We start from the raw sequence: 22,692 nt of genomic DNA, 5'->3' as shown, positions 1-22,692 counted from the left end.
TTCCATTAGCAAGTTTTTTGTTTTTAATAAATAAAATCCCATAGAAACAAAAAGTATTTACAATTAGATCAAAATTCTGAATATAATTCACAAGAGAAAACACTATTTTTTGAGAAAATGTTTTCATATCCTCATAACAGTCATTTGTTCTAAATTAGTACATAGCAATTGTCCATTAAATGAACATTTTTCCCTTAAGACCTATTCTTGTAGAAAAGTATTTTAGGCAAAACTTCCTAACCATGATGTAACTGCTTAGAATCAGAACATTTCTGTGATTAGTAATTCACGTAAAAATTAACATTTTCCTTGGCTTGAGGAAAACGTGATGAATAACTATCAAAATGTAAGAGAAGCCAGGATGTAGGGAGAACAATATATTTTATTAAAGCAGCTTATACAGTTGAATGAAAAGTATAGACTTTTGGGCATTCAGTGCCTTCAAAATAATAAAGGATAACACCTGTTCCTGCAAATCTGCCTTCTCTTTTTTTTCTTTAGACGATTACCCTACCACTCTCAAAATATATGCATTGTATATGTCCATATTGGACTGAAATCCTTAAGCAGTGCCACTGCTAAACTGCTACTTTCAAAAACATTACCACTTGCAATAAATAGAATTAAGATACACAGAAGTTCTTCCTGTAACAGTCATGAATTACATATTATTGTCAATGCATCTCTTCCACTGTCCTTTTCAAGTAATATTTAATATTACTTATGTAAGAACATGCCCTAGAATTTCTCTTTATTTAAATCTAATTCTGATATCTCATTTCTAGTGATGCTGATGTGAAATTGGATTGTGTAAGAAATGCAGTCTTGGGTTAATAAATTTTGCAGTGTATATTTTTAGGAATTGTTATTAGGACTATTGTAGGAATATAGTATCAGAGCTGTGGTCCATTTCAGTCCCAGCCAGTCTCTGACACGTTCTCCTATCCAGGGGGTGAACTCTGTAATTAAATAGAGGTTCTCCCACTGAGTAGTAAATGGCAAAACTTCAAATGTCCGGTGTCCAGTGGAAAACAGATTTATAAGAGAGAGAATACTTTATTTAGAATTGTAACAATCATAAATTAGTATGCATGTAATTCCTTTCAGAATCTGATGCTCAGCTAGTACAAGGTGCCTATCTTGAAATGTGTAGGAAACATGCAATCCTGAGCATCATTAACATGCAACATTCCATTTGCTTTAGGGCAATCTTTTCTAAGTTACCTGAAATGATCTCATTGCGAACTTAGTGAAGATCAAAGCTGCTCACTTTAGCCTCACACTGACTTCATCTCTCTGCAATTTCATCTGTGGGTTTTAAACCTTGAGGCTGAATGATCCAATTCTCCAAACACTTCCTGGTGGGCATAATGCTTACTACTGACCATAGGCCCAGGGGTTATCTGAAACAAGTAGTAGGAAATATTTTCAGGTATATAAGGCATGAGCATAAGGATTTATTTTAATATTTAACTCTGCCAGCCTCTATATTGCATAATGTGCACCAACTTAGATTTCTAAGGTCCACACTGGGAGTAAGGCCAATTTAGACTCACTGAACATCGTCTACTCACATATTCCCATTTACATTTCCTTTTGGGCCACTTATATAACACCACTGAACTTGTCTAACTAAGTTGAAGGCACACTTTTTGCTACATAAATAAAATCTGGATCTTGTGGGGAAACTAAGTGTATTCAGTTGAGGATTGCACCTTGCTTCAATAATGTATTTTACAATCAGGGGCTTTTTTTTTTGCAAAATTCCCTCTCCAAGTCCCCCAGTGTGGACCACACCTGTTTGACTTTCTCAGCGGTTACATTCAGAAACAGTAAATGTGGCCACAGTACATGCGAATCTAAGGGAATCTCTCAGCTGCGCTGAGAATACCAAAAGAAGATTGATTTACTCACTTATGCTTTACTCACATATGCTTTACTCCCAGTGGAAATCTTGGATGACATTATAGGGCAATATATATAAGAAAATTACCAGTCTTTACAGCAGTGAATATCTCAAAGCATTCTTGTTTGCAGTGATAAATAATGATAGTTCAAGTCAAACTAATATAGCAGGGTTTCCATTACAGGTTAATGTTTTCAGGAATGAATTCAAACCTTGCTTTTGTTTAAGAGGAGTCACTCTATTCCAATTTTCTGTGACATTTTGGCTGAAGATATTTTTCAATGCTAGTTCATCAAATAATTTGGGAAGGTCTCAGGTCAAGTGGTATTATGTTAACCCATTCTAACTACATACAGTGGCTGAAGGCTGCATTAGCACTGGCTGTTGTGGCACGTGCACTGCAGGCCATGGGGAGGCAGCTGCACGGTGCCTCCGCGCAGGCTGCTGCTCACCTGCCCTGGAATTGCATGAGCAGAGTTATTGACAAGACTGCTTCCTAAGAGTGATGAGCAGTGCATATTCTTTCCTTACTCAGTTTTTGAAATGGGGTCAAGTTTCTGTTTTTTGGGTTTGCCCACAAATGATGGGCCTAATTCTTGCTTACACAAAGACTTTTCTAAAGAGCTGTATCAGTGTAAAATTACAGGTAGGCACAAATATTATCAGACCTGACTTGTCTAACTTTTAACTTTTAAGGAAGTTTTTCTCACAGGAAGTTTCACTAATCTGTGATTCAATTTTACTATTATTTTGCTGCTGCCTTGGGAGTACAGAATCAAACATAATACTTAAAATATTTCCCTAGAAATGCTTAAGGAGAAAGATTTTTATTTTTAAGTTGAAAATTTAACTGCATGCTTAACCAACTTCAGTGAAGCAGTGAAGCAATCATACTGGACAAGCAATTTTAAGAAATAAGATAGTTAAAAAAATTAATTTTGAAAATACTGCCAACAATTTCATGATATAGATATTTTTAATATTAAAAGTAAATTGTAAATGTGTCTTTATAAACAATATGCATAAAATAGATCTACTATACTAAGTTCTCTCTTTTTTAAATGCTGTTTCACAGTAATTTCTTAGGTATGCAAAGTTTTCCCTCAAAGAAATAGTGCAATCTGAAGAACATACATTATGTCAGCGGATTAGAACTACTATCATCATTAATACAAGTCTTTATAGATTTCTTGTAGGAGTGGATGAAGACTCATATCTGTCTCCGTTTTCTTTATTATTTGCAACAGCTGCACGTGTTCCGTTACAATCTGTCTGAGGTCCGTCATTTTCTGAAGCAATTTGGCAAACAGCTGTGACGACTCTGGATGATTCAGTTTCAGCTGGAGCTCCAAAGCTTGCAGCAGATTGTCTTGTATATCTTCAATGGGCTTCACATTTAACAAACCTGGGCGGTCTAGAAAAAAAAACATAAAAACAAAAAGAGCTTTACATTTATGAATAATATGGAAACACCAATCTCGTTTATTAATTTCTTAAATATTTCTTAGTATATTAAACATTTACAGATAACACTGACAACTGTTTGACAGCTTATTGTACATGTACTTATTTGTAAGATTTTGCTAGAATTTGCATTAAAAAAAAAGCATAAATTCAACTTCTGTGAGAGACATATTCCATGACTGAGTACAGCTCTGGACAGATGCAGTCATACTAACCAGAAAAATAAAAATCACAGGTTCAGGTCTTCTCCGCACCCAAGTTCCACTTGCTATTAAGAAATCTCATCATAGCTTTTACATTCAGTTTAGCCACATATGCTTATAGCAGTGGAAAACTGATAGATGTGGCTTGTACAGAAAATGACTTTTCAGGGCTCATGCCAGCTGAGCCTTCTCCTCCATAAGGAGGAATCTAGGATGGATGTTTACAACCAAAATCAGCTACTTGCACTGCCACAGCTGTGAGTCCAGGATTTTCTTTGGCATGTCTTATTATTTGAAAAGAAGCAAATCTTTCCTCATCAACCATTATTATCTTTCAGAATAATAGCTGTTCTGTTATTTCTGTCTGCCTGCGAGTATCTTCTTAAGTGGTTGTCATTATTATTTAACATAATTCTTTATTTTTTTTCTAAATTGAAGTAAGTTATTTAATGCTATCGCCATAAAAGCAAAGGTTGCTTAACATTATGAAATCCTCACATATGGTAATCCTCACATCTACTGGGTAAGACATCCTGATTATCAAGAGTATTCCATGAGAAAAAGTCAATAATTTAAATAACATTTTCTGTGTAGCCATGAAATCAATTTAATAGGTTGATCAATAAAAAGTAATGCCTATAGCTAGCCTTAAGTTACTTTCCTAAGGAAATATTTCCCTTTCAGAAAGGTCAGGAGGTTGATCTACATTCAACATTTTAAAAATAGGCTGTTATTTCCTATGATCTTAGTAACCTTTCTATGCATCCAGTTCTACTATATAACCTTGGCTTGTGTTGTATACTAGAAAAAAGGCTAGGAGAAAAACAAAATTCTTTATAAATACTTTGGGGTTTTACCTAAAGGAGAAAAAATTGCAGTATAAACTAAAAGGCAAAGCTGGCATGGAAACAAATGAGTAGGCAAGCCATAAATACATTTAAGTCACTAATTAGGAAAGGGTGGCTAAATCAAAGAAGCAAGATTTGGAGATTTGGGGAATTTTGGGAATAATGGCAAGTTTGAACATGGAGCTTGGTATTTCTTTGACTGTGGTTTGATGATGTGACTACCTTCTGCTGTAAGTGACTAGACTCTGTGACCCACAATACTTCTTTCCCTCTGGTATTTCATGCTAATAAGCCATTCTTGTCTTCCAGAGGTCACTTATTTACACCATTCTACTGATAACACCATAAAATATGGTTCAGAAAGTCTGCAAGTAAATATCAGCAAGCAGGAAACTGGTTCCAAACAAACAGTTTCCAAAGCTTCTTTTTATTAATTTACTTTGGCAATATAACTAAGGCACTTTTAAAAATACTTAGAGCATTGCTAATAAATTGTAGATATTTATTTTTAGATTACATGTGCTGCAAAATCTAATTGCTTTCTTTATATCTTTCAGAAACTTCCCAACTTGAAGTACTTAAAAACTGACAATTTTGGCTTTGGGTTGCGATAGCTTTAAATTTTACTTCTGTGTTGCAGATGAACTCTGAACTAGCTGGGTATGACTCAGTGTACAGCGATATAAAAATCAAGAAGCACAAAGACTGTGGCCTTGATTTCCTCTGAGATTAATCTCCATTTGCCCCCTGCTTCTTCTGTGGTGGGAATTTTTAGGGTGTGAGTTTTTCAGAAGTGAAACCCAATTCAAGCACTGCGCTCCCCAGTGCAACTTTTAGAGTGCAGGGAGCAAACCCAGAAGATCAGCATCGAGACTGGAAGTTTTTAAAAAGAGCCCCTCAAATTTGGGTGCCCTCGGTCAGTTGAAGTTCAGTGAGACTTAAGTGCCTAACATCCTTAAGGTCCTTTGAAAAACCCAGTCTAATGGTTTTATAATGACCCAGTGGAACTACAGTCTGAAAAGATGACTATGACAAAAGCCTAGGAGATCGTAAGATGTTATTTTTAAATAGGCCAAATCAGGAGGAAGGAAAATTCCCATTGAAGGCAAGTGAGATTTTTCATGAATGAGAACTTCAGGATATGGACATTATTTTTTTGGGTGTTGACAGTTTGCTATACTTTCTCAGTAAAAATTTCTTACAGAGGAAAATGCTGTTTCTGTTCCAAGAAACATATCTAAATGAGCAAAGAAGGAAATAAGAGGCAAAAGCTTTATTTCAAGCTGTTGGCAAATACTTCAAGTTGTTCAGATGCTTTTAAATGTATATGCTCCAGACTCATTGGGTTACAATAGGAAAAGATGTATTTTGTGCAGGAGGGAGAATGTGAATGTATGAAGCTCCAGGTAGACATGGCATGTGGAAAAAAATACAAAGGAAATGATTAGCAGTAAGACTCAAGAAAAATTCAGCTTGGGAATAGGGAGAAAGAGAAATGTGAGGAAACTAGAGGAGACATTGTGGTGGAGGCCTCTGAAGAAGACAGAACCTAATATGCTGTTTGAAAGCTCCTGGAGAAAATGGCAATGTGAACTGAGGAGGGATGTGAAAGAGAAACAATTCAGTTATAGAAGGACATTCTTATGATAAAATGAAATTAGGTTACAGAAGGCCAAAGGACAGGTAATTGATGTGATTAAGGTCAGAGATGACAGTGAGTTGGAAACCATTTTTATGCCTCTGATAAACAAGATCAATTTATTGATTTTTTTTTTTTTCCTGTGTGCTATTTGCTACGTGCCTTTAATCTTTTCAGACTAAGAGAGTAACATGTTTCCCTTTTTATTATTACTTTTTTACTCAGTTTTTCTTTAGGTTTTCATTCATTGTCATATTTGCTGTTTCATTTGAACATTCTGCAGGAAGCTGTTTAAAACTAAAAAAGAAAAATGTTCACAGTGACTGGGAAAGACTAATAACCCCTTAGCATTGGGTGTCAACAGCATGACTTTGTATAAATTTATGTCTTATACTATATCAGGGAAAAATATTTTGTTTGATATTTACTTACAGATTTGGATGCTTTTTTCATGTTCCTAACAGTAACTGTAACTTTTCCTGTTCCTCACACATGAAATTGCTATCTACATGCTTTTATCCATGTCTTTATATTTTATTATCTTCAACAAAGAGAATTTTGCATTTAAATATACATTCTAATATCGTACTGTGATAAAACAGGCAAAGATATGGCTGAACCAAACAACTGCACTACTTTTTTTGCTGAGGCAGATATGACTTGGCAGTTTGAGTTTTTCTTCCGAGACAGTCACATGTACTGTAGTCACCAGAATTGTGGTTCAAAGCCCACAGTGATTATCTGCACGGCTTGCTCTGATTAGGAAGCATTTTGTTGTTGTTGTTGTTCTAACAGGTTTGCTAGAGCAGGATTTGTGTAAGAGTCAAATATGGACCATTTCTAGGTACTATTCAGTGATAAAACTTCACCTTTTTTTGACCTCAGATTGTAGCAAAATTATTGAACGCAATATTTAAACAAGCTTCAGTTATTCACAGCTCAAGGTTCACTGTAAAGAACACACTCACTCAGAGACCAGAAAAAGTGAATATAGCAGCATTTCTGAATTGCAATACTGGTTTGTGTGTTGAGAGAGCCTGGGTCCTCACAGGCATACCCTGTCACAATTCCTCAGCACCACTATATGCTGAACACTGCATAAGATGTACAGGAGTGCAGGTCCATCCATAGCATATAAACATGCTATAGAATTACCTTTTAATTTTTTCCTTACTTTTGAGTGAGTTTATTCTACCTATAAATGTGGATCAAGCCCAGTAGGTCTTGGACAAACCCAAACATTCACCTCATTCTCCTTAAATCTTCTTCTTGCGATAGATTTCATTTTCACCTCAGTGGTACATAGCATTTTTTAAGATGCTCCAAGTTCTTTAACATTTTTACCACGATGGTTGCTACTAATTGAGGAAATGCCTCAGTGGCACAGAGGTATACAAGAGGGAGGAAAAATATCTCCATGAAAAATGTTTTCCTTATCTCATTTTACCAAAGTGTATTTTTCAAAGCTACTATAACTAAAAGAACGCTGTAATAAAAGTTTGGCATTGCTGTTAATGGCATAAAGTATTTCTTTCATAAGAACAAGGTAATGTCTTGCTGCTCACACACAGCATCTCTGTCTCAGCAGTATAAAATTAAGAGTATTAGGATTTGTTTGTATTTACAGAAATACTTTAAAGCAAAATATACAGACATTAAGAACAAACTTCAGCTTTGCAATAACAAGTTCACAGTAACATTTGGAATCACTGAGGCAGCGTGGCTGCACCGAGCACCTCGGAAACAATCAAATGGTTGTGGAAGTGGGAGTGCTTTCATTTTGTTGCTATTACAGCTAATTTGTCAGCTTCTTGTTACTGCTACATATACTACAACAGCAACTATTTTAATATCAAAAGGTTGAACTGTTTTATCGGATTTGTGACAAATTTCACTTCATAATGAAAAGCTTTCTACATGTAATATTCCAGCTGGAATTCTCTTTCTCTTTCCCTTCCCTTTTCTCTTTAAAGCTGCATAGGAGATAGCACTCATGGAGACGGCAGCACCAGCATCAATTTGATGAGGAATGACAAATTCACTTTCAGCTAGGGTTATTTTTTGTTTCGCTAACTGGTTTTCTTTTTAGGATATCTGTACACAGGATTTCTTGCAGTGGCTTAAACATAACGGTATTACTGTAGCTACTAAAGTCTTTGAGGTAATATGTACTGGCTTTAAAATCCTATTTTCAATGATATTGTCCTGTTTTGATATTCACAAGGTTCTTACAGAAAAAAAAAAAAAAGAGTATCTAAGACATCTGAGAAACTGGTTTTCTGTTCCAGACCACGGAATGTATACAGTTCAATACATGTAGCATCTGTATCTAAATTAAATGATAAAAACTATTCTCTAATTGTCAGCAAAGCTTCATTGCTTTCAAAATATAATCTCAGTTTGTACAAATAACTATCATTCTTTTTTGAAAAAAAAAAAAAAGTTCTGAATAAAGACAGTGAGGGATTTTTGGTATCACAAAATTAAAGAATATTTCTAGATAAGACTCATATATTTATGGAATGTATTTACTTCAGAGTTATTTAAGAACTAATTGGTAAAATTCAGAAATTCTTCTTAAAAAAATTCTTAATAAAACTGGTTCAGAGAAGTCTTTTTTTTTTCCTGATCATTGTCCTCCTGAGATCTAAAATGTATGATTAGTTACATCATACCTATTTCCTCTAATGTAAACCAAACATCACTGAAGTATAGCAGATCTAGTTTTGCAGATTGCAAGTTCCCTTTTTTCAATTAGGATTGCATTTTAAGAGGCCTGTTTCTCATCTGTTAAATTTCATTATATTAGAAAATGCAAAATACTGGCATGTTTTGTGTAGTGCCCTAATAGGCTTGTATAATTTCTCCTCCCCCATCAAAGTCAACCAAAAATATACCAGTAACATATTTTCCCTTACTGAATTAATTCAGAGTCTTCAGGGATCATCGTGTTCAAAGGTTTGCACGAGAAAATGTCTTCTGGGAATGGTACTTGTTTGAAGTGGATTTAGTTGGTCTAATAACCCATACTGTGATACTACATTTTTACTGAATGAAACACAATGCCAGAAGTAATTTTCTGTGAATTTAAATGTATAGGAAGCTATGCATAACAAGCAATGCACTCTCAACAGGATGTTTCATTTTAGAACAATAGCATGTGGTTGTTGTGTTTGATTGCTTAAACATAATTTAATAATAAAATACTCTGCATTGCTCTGTGGAGGATCTGAATTCAGAACATTCAGCACATTCCTCTCATTGATATCTGCACCACCGGTCTAAGCCAAGATACACACAGATCAGTTGGGTAAAATTTTCTTTGTGCGACATCACTAAGTTGATAGTATTGACCAAAAGAACCTCAATCTGACCTGAAATGTATATCTGATATCACAGATTCTTGGTGGGAAGGATTCTAAGTGAACTAAATCTGGGTAGCTAAGTCCCAAAATAGCTGTATAACCTCAGAATCAGATAAAACATAGTAACTTTCTCTGACATAAGCTGAAAATTCACTGCTTTTTAAAGAAGTGTTAGAATTAATGTAGTTTGATACATGGACTTTTAGATTCATGTTTCACTCAAAGTATAAACATTAATATAAACAGAGTAGCTTAGGAAATGTGAATAGAGCGGACACACGATGCCTGTTTTTCTGAGGCATTTTTCAGAGCATCATTTCCCTGAGAAATGCATTCTTTTTTTTTTTCTTTCCCTCTTCAAGGCAAACAAAACCTTGTGTGAATGAAAAAACCCAAACCAATAAAAAACCCATCGCAATCCTGCAAGCCAAATGCCACATCTATTTTGAAATTTTTATGGAGTCAAAGTTATTTGTGTACAATTAGCAAGCCACACAGTCTAATTGCAGGTTTAAAAAATCCTCATGCAGAAGTTAAACTTTCAGAAAGTCTTGCCAATGAAATTCCACCCCCCTCCCTCCCTCTTTTTTTCAGAAATATAGTCCTGATTTTGTTTTTGTCTTTTAACTAAATGACTTGCTGATCCAGCAGATGTTTCCAGCTCCAACACTAATATCAGGTCATTTACATTTTCAGTTTCTGCCCAAAACTGAAGAAATGGTAAACAACACCAAGAAAGCTGAAAGCTAACCAAGAAGTACCTGTAAATAAACTCATTCCCATCCTTTACTGCTGAGCACTTTCCTGTTTGGACAGGAATTTAAAGCATCGATTCTATTATATAAAATATCATTAAATAAGACAGCACTTACCTCCGCTTAGTATAATGACAGCTATAAATATTGCTAGGTCACTGTCATCTAATTCCAGTGCATTGAACTTCACAGCGAACTCAAACTTGGGCTCCATAAAGTCACAAAAAGGTTTTCTCAGGCTCTTCAGAAACTCCCGTGTCATGAAACCTTGTCCATCAGATATAAGAACTCCATCTTTATTCATCAGAGAAGCCAGGAGAGTATATATGATCTCATGGACACCGTATTTCAGGAGAGTTACTTGATCATTCAGGTCAAGATTCACAAAGCCTGGAATGTTCTTGGCAAATTCTGTGATCTCCTGCACTGCCTCCACAGAGCGAAACTGACATCGCTGGAAAATGCGAATTGCTACCTCTTTGTTCTGCTCCTGCAGCGGTGACACATGCTTACACTTGATCTGATCTTCTCCCATCATTAAAGAGTTCATGTCATAAATAACAAATGGCTAAAAATAAAAGGAAAAGAAAAGTTACTTTTACATTTTTTCTATGACCATTTGACTTACAAGAAACTGAATTATAATTCATCAGAAAACTCTTAGGAATGTCTGAGAAGTGTATCAAGGTTAGGTGCTTTGGGGTTAAACCTTCATAAACCAATTAAAGTAAATATCCTCATGATGTTAAAATGACTTACAGAAAACACAAGTAGTTACTAAGGATTTCTCATGCTTTATGAATGCAAATGCTAAAAATAGGACTTTGGGTGACATTTTTCTTAACTAGAAGGGCAAGAAGGTAGGAATAGATAATTAATATAAATAAATAAATTATCATTAATATTAATAAATAATTAGAATATTCATGACCCCCCTTCACTTTACAGAAGTTCTGTAAAGTTCAATAACAGAATTCAAAGTTTGTAATACTTATTAACAAACGATGAAAATGTTAATGCTTTTACATGAATTTTGCTTTCTTATATTAAATATATTTATTATATCTCTTATATTAAATATAATCTTGTCAGTATACAATGACATGTCTGCGTTTCTGCTGACACAACTTTTTTTTTGTGGAAAGATATAGTATGTTCATATTTTGATTACTTCATATGCTGTTACGTTCAAGTTCTAGAAAGTACCGTAAGTACTATAAAATTTATGGTATTATCTGATAAATTCAACCTTTCACTGCTAATTGCTTTAAAAATAACAAAGTTAGGATGTGTTATGTTTAAAACTTGTCTCTGAGGAAGAGATCACAAATAACATGATACAATGCAGCAGCACAATACAGAACACAGGAATGAGTTTGACTGTGAAATAAATGCAACTGGAATAAATCAATTTTGAAAACAGATGAGAAAAGTAACTTTTAAGAAAAAGAAAACTTTTCTTTTTAACAATCTGTTTCAGGATTTGCAGAAGTATCCACTGGTTTTAAAGAAATGGTTAATTGAGGATTTCTTCAATTTATCTGAAGAACCTTTTCCATAGAGAATAAATAACTAAACAGTTCAATGCTGCTTTGAACAAATACCTACTGATATTAATATGCTTGTTAACATGCCCGATTAATTAAAATACAAGGAATTACACACCAACAATTGGACTAGAGAAATACATTTTAAAATTTAAAATCCTTTATGATTACAGATTCTAATGCCTTATTCATGTGGGTGCTCATTCTTAAGATTCACTTTAAGCTGTAGAAAAGATTAGAAAATAACCTAAGACAACCTATACATGTACAAGGGCAGTAGTCCTCTCTCATAGAATTAGCTTGTGGAACCTTCTAATATTCTATTCCAAATTCATTAAACCAGTTTTTCAGTTTACTCAGTGCCAAATTTTTAAGCTGAACACAGATCTCCAACCCGCTTTCGCTAGGAAGAGAGGGAGGGATGACAGTTGTCATAGCTTTGCCTTTAACTGATACAGCTGCTTAGAAGACAAAAGGTCTATCTGTGAACTCAAATAATAGTATCCACACAAGAGGATTTCAGTTTCTAAACTCTTTTAGTTAACTCAATATTCTGCTGCTTACAGGACCAATGAAATTAGTGCTTGCACAGTAACCACAGGCAATCATAGCTCCAAACCATGAGTTTCAGTCAAATACAGTGTTTTTTCCACTTGCACTAGGATTTCAGTGTGAAACTGAAAAAATAAACACACAGCCAGCAGGATAAGGTATTTTTCAAGTTGGGGTGCTTTTTTGTCAGCAGAAAAAAATATTCTCTATACAGTTGCACATATGTATATGCATGCATATGCATACGTAAAGCACTGCTATAAAAAGACTACCGAGGGGAGGCTTTTAAAAATGTATATTTTAGTACTGGTAGGTCATTCCTTTCTATTCTTTCTATAAAATCCTAAGTGGCAGCACCAGTACAAGAAAAATTTGTCTATTCTAAGCATGTATATGTGCTTTAGAATGACCATATTATACCATCATTCTATTGATGTTAGGAGATCAAAATCAAGAGTTAAAAGTCATTTAAAAAAAAGTTCAGATGAACATTGTGACTAAAATCTTATGTCAAATGAGCACTTTATATCCCAAAAGAGGATGAATTACTTACCCAGTAATTTTAATTCTGACATACTGACTTAATATATCTGATCATTTTTCAATTGATGCAGTCTAACAGTAATTTTAATTTTGACATACTGACTTAACATATCTGATCATTTTTCAATTGATGCAGTCTAACAGTCTAAGGTCGAGATAGATTTAAGACACCACACTTAATAGGTGGCATTAACTCATAAAACCTATTAATTTGAATGACAATGCAATGAACTGATTATTACTGGCTACCTTACCCTTAAAACTTGCAAAACATTCTTATTCACTGTTAAAAAATACTTGGTGTTTGTGTGATAAAGAAGCAGGCAATCAGGTTATCTTCTCTGTACTTAAATTTAAAGAATCCAGTACAAGAAGCAATAGAATCTCCTAGCACAGTCATTCTGCTTCTGAATAAAGAAATTTCCTTGCAACTTCCTTCCCATATGAAATCTCCTATTATGTTTAAAATAGATGGAGAGGATCTTTTGGGGGGATATCTCTGCGCTTCTTGCTCAAATGATAAATTTGACTTTTCTTTTGGCTGTGATATTCACTTAGCAGAGGGATTTCTTGTGCCTAATGAATGCTCATCTGTGATTGATCTTGTCTTCTCTCCTTTTCGCTCTGTCAATCACATCTATAATCACTACAGCACAGTATGAAGCTTATGATGAACTTGTAGTACTACAGGTGTACAGTGGGCAGCTGCAGAAAGAATAAGCAGGCCTCCTGGTGACATTTTTATGATGAAGGGCAATAAACAAGACATATGATTACACACTCCACTTCTATTATGTTTCCCAATGCAGATACCTAGTTACATTGAACTGCTGCATTAATTCTTTCTCAGAAAACTGTTTCTAGTATGGAGAGGAAAAGGATTGTGGAAAGACTCTGAAAAAGCAATGATCCTTAAGTGGATTTAGTGTATCAGCTTACTACACAATAAATAAACTATGGTAGTTCAAACTTTATATACTCCATAATGATTAGTTACTCAAATTGCAAGTATCTAAATTTGTATCACCATATCTAAAGTTTTTTTTTTTTTTTATTTAATTCTGTGACCAAATTAGAGACAATGTTAAAATTATGATTTTAACTGCCCTTAGAAAGACAGCCCAACAAAAAACAAATCCTTTCCTACCTTTGAAATTTACAAAGAAAATTAAATACAGTCTTTGTTGTAGTCCTGGCAATAAAATTTCTGCCAATCATTTCAGAAAATATGTCAAACAGTTAGTTTTGGAAAAGCTATTTTTATCTTTAGTTTCTAAAATAGCGATAACATTTTTTTTAAAAACTACCACAATTATCAGATCTTACTTGTCCTTCTTTCCACTGATACCGAAAGTTAGGTACTGCCAGTGAAGTTTCCAAAGGAACCCACAAATACACGTATCTCTATTCCTTACTTTTCAAAGTTCAGTTTGTATCAGCATAGAATACTGAGCTGATACACAATAATCCAATTAGAAGCAGGAAGTCATCAGAGCACCATAAGTATCATAGTTAAGGTTACTGATGCTGATGGTACTGTGAATCATTTGACACTTACGAAAAGGATATTCCTTTGAATAGAGCCAGTACTGATAATATTTTATGATGCTATGCTATGATACGGATGCTTGAAGAATATAGCAACAAACTGCTGACAGCTAGATAGCCACCTTAAACAGATAGTGTGGAAGATAACCTCTGATAAAGGAGAAGGAAAACGGGAAGAATGGATCAGAGAATACAAAAAGGTTAAGATGACCTTCAAATTCTTGTACTGGTTTCAAGTATTTTATTAGGTGAACTTGGAGTTTTTTCAAATAATGTTTACTTATCCTATCTAAAAACATTTCCTGTGTTCCAGACACAGCTTGAAACATGCAACTGCCAACAGCAAAGTTTTTTTTTTTTTTTTAAAGATGTGTTGTCAATGTGGTAAATCATTTACTCAAAAGAAAAAAAAAAAAAAAACAACAACAAAACAAAACAGAGGGAACTAACTGATTTGTCTGTCGTTTTTCCTGTCAAGATCGCCCTCGCCTTGGCTTTAGTCAGAGGGAAGGACTTTATGTATGAGTCATACAAATGCTTGGCAAGTGCTCGCAGATCAGCAGATTCAGGGTTTAGCTGGTCGATGTCGCTGGAAATCTCTGCCAGAAGCTTCTCCTTCTCCGCTTGTGGCATTCGCCCAAACCTGATGGCTGAAAAAGATGACAAGTAATTTTCATAGTTATAGTGTATATGCATAGTTATAGTTATAGTGTGTATGCATATTTTAATAGCTTTTTTTTTTTTTTCTGCCAAGTTCTTAATTTTTTTTATTAAAATAGTAGGTAGGCAAGTAAGACTAAGATGATTCTATCCAGTATTATGGGCAACCTGCTGAAGTACTTCAAACATATGCAAACAAACCAGTCTCAAAGAGGAAATAATCCGTGTCCAAACAGTAAGATTACAGTAACTTGCTTAGAAATGCAAAACTATTGTCAGCTCACCTGACAGACAGAATTGGTGAAAACCACTGATTCTACCTCCAATCTAAATAAAATGTAAAGAATCTTTAAGGTATTAAAATTCAGTTGGCCTACGGTAGGAAAGAGTGTTCAGCCTTGCATGGTTTTGGGCAAACCACCATGTGAATCTCAGCTTCTTCATTTGTTTAGAAAAAAAACACCCACATACCTTGCAGGAATAGATTCCTAAATAGTACAACAGACCTTAAGATAGCAAGCAATATGAAATGTTACCAAAATAATTAAGGAATGGGAAAGAAGGTTGTGCAGGGAATAAAATAGGAAAAGGATGAGTTCTTCGTGGTGACCCTACATACATGCTGTACTGACAGAACAGGAAATGGTTCTGCCTAATCATATGATCTCACAATTGCTCTACACAAATGTCAGGCAGGCACTAAAAATCATAGTTTTCACCTACATACTTAATAGTCAAGGCAGTGCTTATACTTACGGAGATTGACTTGGAAAATATTTCAAGTGAGCCATCCAGATCAAAGCTGACTTATCATATCATATTTCAGTAACCAGGGTTTATTTTATAGTAAGAAAATAAAGCAGAGCAACAGAGCATCAAAACAAAAAACAGAAGGAAAAAATAAAGGTTTGCATTTTATCCTTAGGAGGAAAGAGAAATATTATAAATATTTTTTCAGTGGTTAGTGTCTTTCCTGGATAAAGAAAAATTGCTCTTAAAAACATACATATGAATTGTTATACTTGGGATGTTTATTTTGGAAATCATCAGCCATTTTCCTGTTTTGAGGATGCTGGCAGTGTGCTGATAAACAAAAATTACACTTTTTTGCAAGAATAAATAATTGTGTTAAAAAAAAACCACACAACATATAGCATTTAGTATATTGATCATTTCTCCTATTTCATAGTATTCTTTATTTTTATTTGTTTGTATGCTTATTTTTTTTACAACTCTACTACATTTTCCTTTCAGTATACTTAGTCTCTGAATGATGTTGCATATTTCATATTTTTGGGGCATTATTTGAGCTTATGTGTCAGACTAAAAATCAGCATGAAAGGAAATCCAGTTCAAGAGAAACAAATTAACATTTATTTTTTTTCCTGTAAATGTATGTTGCTTATAATTTTTTCATGAAGGAAATTTTGAATGATTGCCAGATGATATTTGTTTTGGACCATATATACCATGGTACTTTTTTTTTTTTTTTTCCTCTCATGGGGAACACTTAGTCAGCTACTAACAATAGTTTTCAGTGAGACATCACTGCCAGCCCTCCTTATTTCCGAGAGCAAAATAATTACAGAAAAATGTTGAACTTATTAGTTTATATGACATACGGTAATGGCTCAAAGAGACTACCAACATTCTGTTAAGATAGCAACGTGAATGGATGGCAAAGTTAGTGATGTATAAAAATTGATATAAAACAAAAGGAGTTCATATTTGTACTTAGTGTAACCTAAATAAAATGATGAGAACATTCAGCACGACTACCAAGGAATTAATTCAACTATATAGGCTTCAATGAACTCTGCAAATCAAGGACATTTTGTGGTCATTTTACAGTTAAATGGATTCTATCACTGTTCAAAATTCTTATTTGTTGTTAACAGAAACCGTTCCTTGATTTTTTTTTTTTTTTTAATACACACGAAAGTTGGTAAAATTGAACCCATTTTACTAATATCTGCATTTTAGATATTGAAAATATAAGCCAAAAGAAATAGGAAGCATTTAATGAAGTAAACACAGTGAAAACTCACTGAGAACACTGGATATCATTTACAGATTTTTGGTGATATTTAAGGATAAAAAATAAATAGAATTTATTCATAATAAATATATATATTTATAAAATAAATATTTTAAAAATAAAAAGAATCAAATTATTATCACCATAATAAAGCTAAAATATATTATTGCATACATATCATAAGTAGTTGTTAAAAAGACATCAACTACATGTGTTGTCAAGAAGGTGTTAAAAATAATGTAGTCAATGAAAGCGTTGAAGTTTAATTAGTTCATATCAAACAGAGCTATACATTTGTTACATTTTTATTTTCATTATAAATTATTATGTTCTTCATTAAACCTCGTTTCAGATTTAAAATTGTAAAATTTGTAACATTCATGGTATTATATTTTATGATTAATTTGTCAAATGTGTATTTATGTAATACCTTCATCAATGGAAAAAGTCTTGTGATACTTTAATGCTTCATATTGGTTTCTTGCCAACACATTCAGCTCCTTCTCAACATCTTTTTTTTTGATGACTAATTTGCAAACTGAAATCTTAAGTGAAGTCTAGCAAGACTTGTCAGACTATTACAGTAAACTTTCTAATTTGGAAGGCAAAGCAAGGCAAATATTAGCTTCATATAAAGGACTCTTAATAAAAAGGGGAGATCAGAGTTGCTAATGTCTATAAAATGTTGATTGCTCCCTGAAATATATGGAGTGCAATTTAGTACGACCTGAGGACTTCTTCACACATAGTAAGAAAAACTTAACAATTCTAAGAAACATGTCCTTTGAGAGATTTCATAATCGTATCATGAGCTAGGTGCTTTTGACTAGATTTTCTTTTTTTAATGATAAATTCTACTTGTAAAGTATTTTGATATTTTATATTGAATTAAGGAAATTTATGGTATTATTTATAATAACTTTATCTTTGCAATAAATCATGTATTCTTAATAGTCTGATTCTATATACTAATTCTTTACATATTATGGAAACGAAGCTTGACTAAACACCAGTATAAAACATGATTCTGATGTGGACCCATTCTTGACAGTCAGGGTTTGCAGAAGCAAGTTTATAATCTAGAATTTCACTATCACAAGACCCCCAAGATTATTTTTACGAACAAGGGATAAAAAATGGACAGTATATTGCTTTTCCTTCCTATCTTTTAATATTAACTTAGCTCTAAAATAATTTATACGCTTCCCCAAGGCATTAAAAACAATAGGAATTTCCACTTTCTTTTTCTTTACTGGAAAATTCTTGATGATATACCACAGTGTGTACACAAACTATGCCACTGATTACTGGAATAGAATTGATAGAGAGATTTTATTAAAGCAATCAGGGGTTTTCAAAACAGACTCTTTTGTCATTAGAGAATAACTAAGGGGTATATATGTATTCTTTTAAATAACAGAGTCCAGACGGGTAACATTTTGCTGCAAATTCAAAAATGGGTGAATATAATAATGCCTTTTTTTGTTGTTCTTTTGTGGTTTTTTTTTTCCAACTACATTTCTGTAAGTCACCAAAATGTCTGGGGGTGGGGATTAGCAGAGTGGTATTAGTTTCTTTTTTAAAACTTGTGGCAGTTTTCCACAGAACTGTATCTATTATTATTGAATAGATAATGCTACGATAAAATAGGCTTACTTTTAGCTTAGAGTATAAAATGACAGCACAGTATGTAGTTTCTACATATGCCTTGTATCCTATACCCTAATACTCTGCATTTTCTCATCTTGCTGAGTCTCTTAGAAAGTAAATTACAGTATTCATGCCTGCAGTTTGGTATTGTTTAACAGCAATCTATCAACAATTCGTTATTTAGCATTTACAACAACACTCTATAGAATTTATAATAAAAGGCAATTTACACTGTATTTGTTTTCCTTATGGAAAACAAGATAACTAGGGGTGTTCCAGAATCATGTTTCCAGTGTGTTAACATCCAACAAAGGATAACCAATTACCTTTGCAAAGTAGACTTGTGTTATAATCCCTAGTGCTTCTAATACAAAACTATTTCCATTACTTTATAGATTGCATTGGAGATCATCACACATTTATTTACTCCTAATAGTTTTAAGTCTTCTACTTAGCCAAGAGAGAGAAGAGGGAGAGAGAGAGAGAGAGAAATAGTACTGCCAAAGGTAGCATTGAATTATGTAACAAGCCTTTTTGTTAAAATGCTGAGGACATTACTTTGAAAGGAAATTAATACATATTGCTATATGGCCACCTAGGTTATAAGCATTAATTTATATTCTTGAATGTTTGTATGCTATATTCAGAATTGACTTAGATATCGCAAAGCTTACTCATATCATAGAAAGCTATTATATCAAATGTTAAATCAGTTAGCAAAGAATGCACTAGCTCTTTAGCTAATCAAAGTGGTATAGCAAAGCTCTCCTTTACTGACCTGAAAAACCCAATACTCTGACCTAAAACAAGCCACCTGAGCAGGCTTGCCAGCTATCAGATTACATCTATCAGTGCAACAAAACAGCCAGTAATATCAGCAGAGTTTGCATTTACCTGATAGGACCAAGTCTTCTTCTAAATAGGTGAATTTACTTCAAGAGTGGAAATGGGATCTTACTGTTGTCTGTACTATATTCACCTTTAGGGTCTATCTTATTGCCTGTCATCGTAATAGTGAACTTTTATGTAAAATAATTAAGCAGTGATAAAATCCTTCAGAAAGATGCCATTTTTGTCATGTTTGGCATGTGAAAATTGTGCTTGGAGTAAAGTTTGCTATCTTTCTTTTTAAAATATTTTTAGGAGATGAATTGTATGTTTATTAGTAATCTGTTACTCCCACATGTTTCTTTGTTTCTAAATGTGTGTTTTTAGGATGGATTAATAACAGTGATCCACCTTTAAATGCTGTCTGTACACAGTAGCCTGGTCATTGTTTATTGGCATGGAATACAAATTTGAGTCAAAATTCAGTTTCGTGGTACTAGCCTGGAAGTTTCCTTTTGGAGAAGTCATTGTCGTTGTTTTCAGGGGACTGAGATAAAAGTCAGGAAAAGGTCAGTGGGTTTATGGAAGGAATGTGGGAAACAGCAGTGGGACTTTGGGTGAGAGAAGTAGGAGGGATTCGTAATCCTTGTGGAGGTTAGGGTAGAAAAAGGAGAGTTCACAGGGTGGATAAGAAGAGTTCACAGCATTTCTGGTGGCTGAGAAAATTTTCAGGGATCTGTAGATGGGTGACAGGTTCTTCTCCCTTTTCTGCACCACCTTCCTATGACCCTGGTTCACCTTCTATTTTTCTGGACCACTTATCCTCTTTGCTACTCTATCTTCCCTCTCCCGCATGCCATAGTATAGTTTTTGTCTTTCTGTGGAAAAAAACACTTATCCTTATGCCACATTTTATGACTTGAAGAAGTCTCTATGACAGCTTCTAGCCTACTCTCTGTAGCACTCTGCTCTTCTTATTGTCTAGATTAGGGATTTTTTGGAGCACAAATGAGTTCCCACATTGATGATAAATTCAGTTTCTTTCACTGAAGAACAGCAGACAGCCAGTGCAGAAACCTTGCTGAGTTTACTTGAAGCATGTGACCAGATTCAGCAATTCAGTGCTCCCAGAAATTGTAATACAGACATATGGCCATGTGGGCTCATTTGTCCAGTACATTAGCTGGCTCTATATAAATAGTATTTTTAGTGTAAGAGAAAAAATTAATAGCATTTCCAAAAGGAAAGAACAAAACTTTTTCTTAGTGGCACTTCAGAATACAATCTGAGCAACTGAGGGTTAAACGCAGAGCAGCACTGTGGCTAGAGAAGGAAAGGAAAACAATATCCAAAGCATGAGAACACTACTGTCTTTCTTAACCTTCAGCCAAGTGGTATGTAGCATTTATACATGAAAAAATGTGACTGTTAGCTGCTAAGTGTCTCCTTGCATTCTCCCCCCGCCTTTTTTTTTTTTTTTTTTTAATTTTTAAGTGCCCTAACTATTCATTTTGCAATAATATCTCTATGCAAAGAGAGTCATAGATTGGAGCCCTCCGGCACAAATAGTCCACATTCTGATTCCAAGAATGTAAAGTTCAGATGGTTTCACTATCCAAGTGGACAAACTTTAATCTGTGGATGTAACAGTAGAATCTGTCTCAGTGCCACTGACAACTTCCAGTGTTGCATTTCTGCATGCTTCTTTATAGAGACTCGTGTCTTCACAGGCAAAATTTAGTTCTTTTTTAGAAATTTGTTTATAAATGATGGAGGGGGCAGGTATGGTTTCATACAATCTGGAGCAAGCAAAAAATGCAAATGTAGAAGCCAATACTTGAGTATAAGCACTACTAACTCCCTGCTAAGTGAACTGGTGGCAAAAGTCAATTAAAGCATTCTTTCAAGCCCTGGGGGAAATGGCAAAACCATACCTCACTCCTGCCCCTCATAACCACGGTCCCTGCTGGTGCCACAGGTTCTTCCTTGCTGTGGCTGACCAGGAAGAAATAGCAGGTGAAGCACCCATTTTAAAAATATTTCCTGGGACTTTTACATTGTAAAGCCAGAGAGAACGATCTTGGCCTTCCCCTTCTTGATAGCACTGGACATGGTTCACATTGTGGAAGCCATGCTGCTAGTTTATGAAAGAATTTGGCATGCACCTTGAATAATAATAATAAACTCCCCTGAACTACTATAAAAATACCCACAGTAGCATTTCAAAATTAGTTTTATTTTTAAGAGTTACTGTTACATCCCAGGAACTTGAAAACCGTATTTTCTATTAGCAAAACATTTCCCATACCATTTTACATTCACTGAAGTAATAACTTCACAAACCACAGTTCAGCTTCCCTCTTGGGGACAACACACTTATTTTTTCATACTGAAAATAATGAAAGTTCTAAAAAAGCCACAGAGAAATTATTTTCCCAGTCATGCTTGCAATTCTTTACCCTTAGAATTACATAAGTCTCTATGTTATGACATTTAATTCCTGTTTCTACTCAACTTTGCCAAAGCGAGGCAGCAAAGAATCTTCATTATGTCTTTCTGTCCAAACATTCACAAATAAGTATTTCCACATGAGTTGATATGTTAATTTTAAAATTCATTTCTTCTATATCCTATGCAAGAGAGCAGTATTGTGATATGCTTAATGCTATCTGCTTACCTACTGTAAAGAAGGCAATCACAGAACCATACACAATTGCATACAGTTTTGCAAGCTAAGACTACAACATACAGTAAATGGAAATGCTGCTTACACAGGTAACAGATGGGAGGGCATATTCACCTCTGGATGGTGGAGAGGTCAGACAGTGCATAGTACACAGGAATCACAGCTATACACACTAATATGATGAAAGGCCAACAGCTGAATGAGCATGCTGAGAAACACTACACTCCTACTTACCACACATTGGAATCTATGCCCAGATGTGGGTATCCTACGGGAGGAGGAGGACAGTTTTTTTTTAAACCAGTACAGCGTATGGCCCATTCATTCAAATATGTTGTGCTTTAGTATGAGGAAGTGTTAACTTAGTGATGTTAACTGCCCTGGAAAAGCATTCTCTGCATCAAAATCAAGTTGCTGTTATTCACAAACTTTTGGTAAATTCTCCACTTCATTCTTTAAA

The 22,692-nt window shown here is 34.3% G+C and overlaps 1 protein-coding gene across 3 annotated transcripts in view; it reads right to left on the bottom strand.

Annotated features, from left to right (window-relative positions):
• PPARG (peroxisome proliferator activated receptor gamma) overlaps nucleotides 1–22,692 on the bottom strand; it is a 61,677-nt gene continuing 38,985 nt past the window's right edge. For 2 of the 3 annotated variants that reach the window (XM_027467224.3, XM_027467226.3), the window contains exons 5-7: nucleotides 14,821–15,020; nucleotides 10,298–10,748; nucleotides 1–3,320 (exon numbers count right to left, since the gene is read on the bottom strand). In XM_027467224.3, coding sequence (XP_027323025.1) covers nucleotides 3,073–3,320; nucleotides 10,298–10,748; nucleotides 14,821–15,020 — 899 coding nt within the window. In that variant the 3' untranslated portion in view covers nucleotides 1–3,072. 3 annotated transcript variants of the gene reach the window in all.

The sequence above is a fragment of the Anas platyrhynchos genome, chromosome 13 (genome assembly GCF_047663525.1).
Source record: "Anas platyrhynchos isolate ZD024472 breed Pekin duck chromosome 13, IASCAAS_PekinDuck_T2T, whole genome shotgun sequence".
NCBI classification, from domain to species: domain Eukaryota; kingdom Metazoa; phylum Chordata; class Aves; order Anseriformes; family Anatidae; genus Anas; species Anas platyrhynchos.
The sequence above is the reverse complement of the archived record's forward strand: the minus strand, read 5'-3'. Positions and strand labels throughout refer to the sequence as shown.